The sequence below is a fragment of the Stegastes partitus genome, unplaced genomic scaffold, assembly GCF_000690725.1.
Source record: "Stegastes partitus isolate 25-593 unplaced genomic scaffold, Stegastes_partitus-1.0.2 Scaffold1826, whole genome shotgun sequence".
In the NCBI taxonomy this organism is placed as follows: Eukaryota; Metazoa; Chordata; class Actinopteri; family Pomacentridae; genus Stegastes; species Stegastes partitus.
In genome coordinates, this window is record NW_007579557.1 from 69,127 (window position 1) to 75,512 (window position 6,386).

The 6,386-nt window shown below is 38.0% G+C and overlaps 1 protein-coding gene across 1 annotated transcript in view; it reads left to right on the forward strand.

Annotated features, from left to right (window-relative positions):
• The first annotated feature begins 4,655 nt into the window (after positions 1-4,655).
• Positions 4,656-6,386, forward strand: part of mazb (MYC-associated zinc finger protein b (purine-binding transcription factor)) — an 11,666-nt gene continuing 9,935 nt past the window's right edge. The window contains exons 1-2 of the mRNA XM_008302508.1: positions 4,656-5,516; positions 5,706-5,856. Coding sequence (XP_008300730.1) covers positions 5,484-5,516; positions 5,706-5,856 — 184 coding nt within the window. The 5' untranslated portion in view covers positions 4,656-5,483. The remainder of the gene's footprint in view (positions 5,517-5,705; positions 5,857-6,386) is intronic.

The window sequence follows — 6,386 nt, forward strand, 5'->3', positions numbered from 1 at the left end:
AGGAGAGCAGTCAGGGTGGTAGCAGGAAGGGCGGGGGGCTATTTAGGAAGGTAGCTATCACAGGTTGCATCTCAATACTCTCAGCTTGCCGCCTTTCTTACCTTCCTGCACTGATCTCAACTCTCGGAGGAGCTGTGAAGCAGAGGATTTAGGGAGATCACCCTTTTCTCTCAGCAAGAGATCACATCAGAGGCAAAGAGAGGACAAACTGACACTATTGAGCTGCACCCTGCCTCTTTAGACTCAGGGTGGGTAGAGAGGCTTTCTCCCATTCTCACAGGTATAAAAGAGGGAGGGAGGAATGTAACCACCTGTAATACCACTGGATCAAGGTGTCGTTAGATAAGAAAAAAAGAGGAGCTTTCTGTTTAACGTTTTTATCTTTGTTACCGCCTGTATAAAAGTGAGATAGGACGTGTGAAAGGAGGGGACATTGAAGCCTTTTTTTTCCTCCGAGAGCTGGCCGGCAGCCGAGTCTTCTTCTATGATGTTCTGTAGCTGGAATGGAGAAAGAGAGAGGACGGAGGAGGAAAAAAGGAAGTTTTGTTGCATTGTGTATGTACGTGTATGTAGTCTGTAGTGTCCAGATATTATCTAGCAAGCACTCGTAAATTGGACTCTGGAAAGGGTAAAAACAAACAAACAAACAAACAAAAAGATGGGTTACTTTAGTCTCCAACCTGCTGGAGTTTGGAAAACACTTTTTATTGATTTACAACTGTTGATGTTTTGTTGATTTTTTTGTATTAAGTGTATAAAAAAAAAACACACAAAAAAAAAAACACAAAGTGGAACGTCACCAATGCCTTTAAGGGGTTCTTAAAGGGATGTCGTGCCATCAAAGTTTTTATTTGATGATTGCAAGATGATTTAAAAATGCTGAATACAAAAACACAGAATGTTTGTAAAGTCAAGAGACTCTTCTAAAAATAACGCCGCTGGGATGAGGAGGAATATTTGTGTGGACGTGTACAAATACATATGAGAAAAAAACAAACAAACAAACAAAAAAAAGAGCTTTCTGGCATCCATGACATATTGAGTATCTAAACAAACATTAGGTGTCTACAGGAGTCACTCCAATGCATGAGATAGATGTACAAAAAAAACAAAAACAAGAAAAAACAAAAAAACATTTGTAAACATGACCAAACACATTTGAAATGTACCGTATCTGTCCAAGTTTCACTGGCATTTAAGATCACTTGTCCCACATTTTTGATCTTTACTGTACATATTTATGGGAATATTAAAAACGAAAGCAAATCATTTGGTTTTATAGAGTAACAAAGATAACGATAGTAATTTTGATATATTCAAATGAGTATTGAATTCAAGATTTAGAGCCGACAACTCCAACTGCATTTTCTATAGGTGTCAATATTACCATAACTAATCCTGATGTAATTGTTGTTGTAATCATGTTCACATTTTTTCTCGCGAGAAGCAAAGGGCCCCACTTTTGACTGTAAAAAGTAAAAGTAAAAAAAAAAAAAGAAGAAATAGCTGATAAAACTGTTGCATTGTCAGGTGTGGTGTGTGTTCAAGGTATTAATGATTATTAATAAGGGGATTATTAATAATTGTTAATGATTTATGTATGTGTGTCGAGCGGTAAAGTCTAGTTATATTGCCACTTCTTTTTTTTTTTTTTTTTAAAGACAGCAATTTTAAAAGACACTCCTGCAGCAAACACAACACTATGGAACTCTGACCTCCTCCTCTGGACGCTTATCGAAGAAAAAAATAAGAAAAAAACACCAAAAAAATGAGAAAAATAACAAAAAAAAATCTAACAATTGGCCACTGGAATGTAAATGCTGTTTTTTTTTATTTATTTGTTTTGAAGTTCAGGGTTTAGCTGATAATCTGATGCTGAAGGGTGCAGCATGCAATCAGAGCAGAACGTTGTGCAGAAGAAGAAGAAGAAGAAGAAGAAGAAGAAGAAGTGAACGGCCGGGCGTCGACTGAGCTGCTGTGATGGTGCACCCTCTTGTGCCCACGCAGCAGCAGTGACAGCAGCAGCCCGAGGAAGACGACACCGATCAGTGTTTCATGATGCTTCTGAGGCCCAAAAGTTGTTTTTTCTTTTTTTACCTCCATTCTCACGGGCTGCCATTTACTTGAAGGAGATCAGATTTTTTTTTTTTTTCTATGTTGTTGCTGTTGTTTTTTATTATTATTGTTATTTTAACTGAAAAAAAAATGAAACAACAACAACAAAAAAAAGATAATCACCCTGCTGTTTGTATGACTCAGAAACACCAGCTCAAGACAATTCCCTGTATAACCTACTACTTTATGCTTGGTTGGAATCTCAGTGCATGCATAAACTCCTTATATAAACTAAGACTGGCGGGTTCGGGACGGCCTTTTAGTGTGGAAATCAGTGTGGTTGTGTTTTTAGACGGGTCGGGGGGGTTGTTTGAGGTTGTGAAGAGAGTCTCAGCTCCGGAGGAAGACAAAGGACGAAGCAGCAGCAGCAGCAGCAGCAGCAGCAGCAGCAGGCACATCAGTGTTTTGCAGAGATTTTTTGGGGGTTGAAATTCTTATTAAATATTCAAATCAAGCAATTCCAAGCTTGAGGAAGGGGAAGGAAGAAGGGTCTTAACACATGTATTGGAAAAGAAGTGGGGTGTTTTAAAAAGTAATTAAAAAAAGAAAAAAAAAGATAATAAATTGATATTAACACATTAATTTGTCTGATTTGATGTGATTTATGAAGATGTTTAATTGCGAGGCTTCTTTAAATCATCCTGTTTCATCTCATATGCATCAGCAGCTAATTTGATTATGGACTTATAATTTAAGGATTTATTTTATTTCTTTGTGGAAGTATTGAAAATCTAACCACAGTGTATAACATGTGAATATTTGCTGTTGATATTAAACACAACATGGTTGTGGTTTTTAACTAAAACAAAACATCTGAACTAGTCAGCTGTGGCTTTAGGAAAATGTGAAACCTCATTAAAACTATTTTATATGAATTTATATGATTATGATCAATAGTCAAAACAAATCTTTAGTGACAGTCCCCAATTATTTTGCAGGTATCAGCAGCTAATAAGGTAATTGATTAATCCTTTAAAGTGTATTTTTATTCATAAAAATGCCCAAAAGATCTCTGTTCCATTTTCTCAAACATGAGTATCACCTGGTTTTCTATAATATAAAACTAAATGTGTTTTGTTTGTTTTTTAAACATCTGATCAGGATATGACAATAATACGTTCTTAAAAATGTTTTATCATTTGAGAAAATAATTGACAGGTTAGTCAAGGCCTCAGGTTATTTAAATTATAAATCTTATTTATTATTTTAGATGTACATAAGTTCAGGATTCTAAAAATAGGAATATTTATTGATTTTCTACGACAGTGAACTGAATGTTGAGATGTTTTTTGACTGTTGTTTAGGAGATTGTGGCTGTAATTCTTTCACTAGTTTCCAGGATGTAAAGTAATGATCAGATAATCCAGAACCAATAGATCATTAGCTGAGGCCCCTATTTTTCTTTTTTAATCATCAACCTTCTTAGTTATTTTCTACATAAATCAAAAACTATTGAGATAATTAATTAAGCATTTAAGCATCAAAAACATCTTCCATCTTCGTTCCGACATGATTTGAGAATGTTTGCATTAAATAAGTCAACTATGTCTTTAGAAAATGTTAACTAACATTTATTATATATTCATTTATTCATTACTATTTAAAAAAAAAAAAAAAAAAAGTCTGATTATTTGAACATTTCAACTTAACCAAAACTTGCCAGGTTTGTCTACAGGTTTGTTATTAGCAGCCAATTAGAAAACTGATTAATTATTTTCTTTATTATTAAAACACTAAAAGATCTCAGTTCCACTTTCTTAATTTTATTTTTTATTTTTTTCCATATTAAACTGAATATGTTTAGACAATGCATTTATTATAACAAACTGACTTGTCTTGACTGATGTAATTACATCATTTTATCATGATGTTGAAAATTATTATTATATTATTTTATCTTCATATAAACAGCCAGCTAATTAGATAATTATCTTTTAATTAATAAAAATGTCAAAAAAGTGAACTTATACTGATGTTCTATGATAATTTTAAGAAAAACTAAATCCCACAGTGACATTAAATTGACTTATCTTCTATAAATAACAATAAAAACCCACATGTAGTGAGTTTATGATAGAAAAACGGAATATTCACATTGAAGCAGCTGGAAGCAGGAAGCATTTGACTTTTTTTTTTTTTTTTTGCTTTAAGATGAATTAAATGACTATTTCTGTGTCCTCCTGAGCAGACTCATGCGTGCTGGCAGCTCTGCTCGTGTGTCGGTGTGGATGAGCTGCTGCTGAGTCTCTGACATCATTATTATGGGAGGATGTGCGCGCACTGCCCTTTAAGATGCGTCTGTCATCGCTCCGTTAATGGAAAGTCATTCTGGCTGTTTTTCTGCGGCGCAGATCTGTTCAGCTCGGCCCGAGGAAGAGAGAGAGAGAGAAAAAAAAAGGAAAAAAAAAAAAAAAAAAAAACACACCACACTGGAGCGCATTTTGCGTCGGCCGACAGCGCAGGAAGGAAGGGGAGAGGACGGACTCCGGCTGGGAGACGGAAATGAGAGGGGGGTGTCCAAAGAGGAAACCCTATCCCTTTAAGAGCAAGTGGGACATAGCGGTGCGAGAAAAGGAGAGGAGGGGGAGAAGAAAGAGGAATTAAAAAAGAAAAGGAAGAAAGAGACAGGGAGGGAGGAGGGAGAGCGGGCGATAAAAAAAGAAAGATGACATCCTCGCAGCTGAACGGCCGAGGTGGAGCGATAGGCTGCGGCCCGGCGAGAGCGCAGCTCGCCGGGGTCAGGGCTTGAATCCAACAACGAGGCTTCGACAAACACCCGATTGGCCTATTGGGGGAAATCGGAAAAATAGATTCATAAATTAAAAACAAAGCATGACCCGCCGTGCTACCAGATACGTGTGTTATAACCCATATTTGTTCTCGTGCGTCAAAACGCATTGATTTCACGCAGACTGGTTTATGTTTGTGGCGAAAGTGTGATTCTGTCAGATGCGGGTTTTTGTTGGGTTTTTTTTAATTATTATTTTTGTTTTTGGAAGTAGTTTAGTTGTGTGATGTTGCGATTTTTTCTAAAAGTAAGGATTGGTGTTAAATGAATTAAAGTTAGAAACCAAAGTCCCGGAGCGACGGGCCGCGTCTTGGAGCTGGCCTGCTCCACACTGCCTGTGTACCGCAGCCTGCATTAGTCAACAGCTGCGTGCATTTTAATTGACAGCACAAGGCTACCTCAATGAGAGAAACAAACATATTTTTTGCTAGACGACTTTGTTTTTCTTCCGAGAGGATCCGGGAGCTTTAGCAGGACGAAGCGCGTCGATCACCGCCGGGCCGATCCGAGCCATGCCAAGGCTGCTCTGCTCGATCTCAATCAGGAGCTGACTTTATAATCTCCATCGCTGTGGCGCAAAATGGATGCTGCTTGGAGCAATTTTCTCTTCCAGGTAGGCTTTTTTGTTGAGCTTATTATTTCGTTTTTTTCTCTCTCTGTCTGCCTCCTGCTCTGTGGTTTCTGTCGCAGGCCCGTTCAGGTGTGTGTCCAGCGGCTCCTGGTCACATCTTGTGTTACCTCAACGAGATAATGCTGTGACTTGTGTTTACATTTGGTGATGGCCTTCTCCTTGCTTCTCCAGAGTACTCCCACCCAAAACCAAGTGGAGGGGAGCCTCCAATCAGAGCTGATGCCAGTGCATACGAGTTCTCCCCAGACCCCACCCACAGAGCACATAGCTCAGCCTCCTTCAACTGTGGACACTACTGCTCTGAGTGAGGAGCCCCTGCCTGGTGAGGACACTCAACACAGCACCTGTTACACTCACAGTTCACTATTTAGTGCTTTGGCTAAAGTCAGTCAGCTGATTAGTCAGATGAGGAGACGGGACCCACTGAAGATGACAATCAGCGGGATTTTTGCAGGAATCTAAGAAGCTTTTAGTACGACTGCTTCAGTTATGTTCATGTGAATATTATTCTTAAACTAGGATGTTTATTTCATGCTTGATGCAGATTGTTAGTAATCAAGGAGACCGATAACTAATATTTGGAACTGATTTGCGTAAACGATGCAAATCTCGTTGTCAACATTTAGAATCACACAAACGTCTGCACAAACCTTCCCCATCAGCATTTTTCTGTTCACGTCTTACATACGTTTGGTTTAAATTGAGAATTTTAGCGTTAATAGAGTGAAACCATCACACAGAGTTGTGTTGCTCAAGTCATCGAGATGCAGCATTTAATAAAAAAGAATAACTGATAATCTGAAAATGTCAAACGTGACCCTCAGCCAAACGGTTCAGCCCCTAAATTAAACC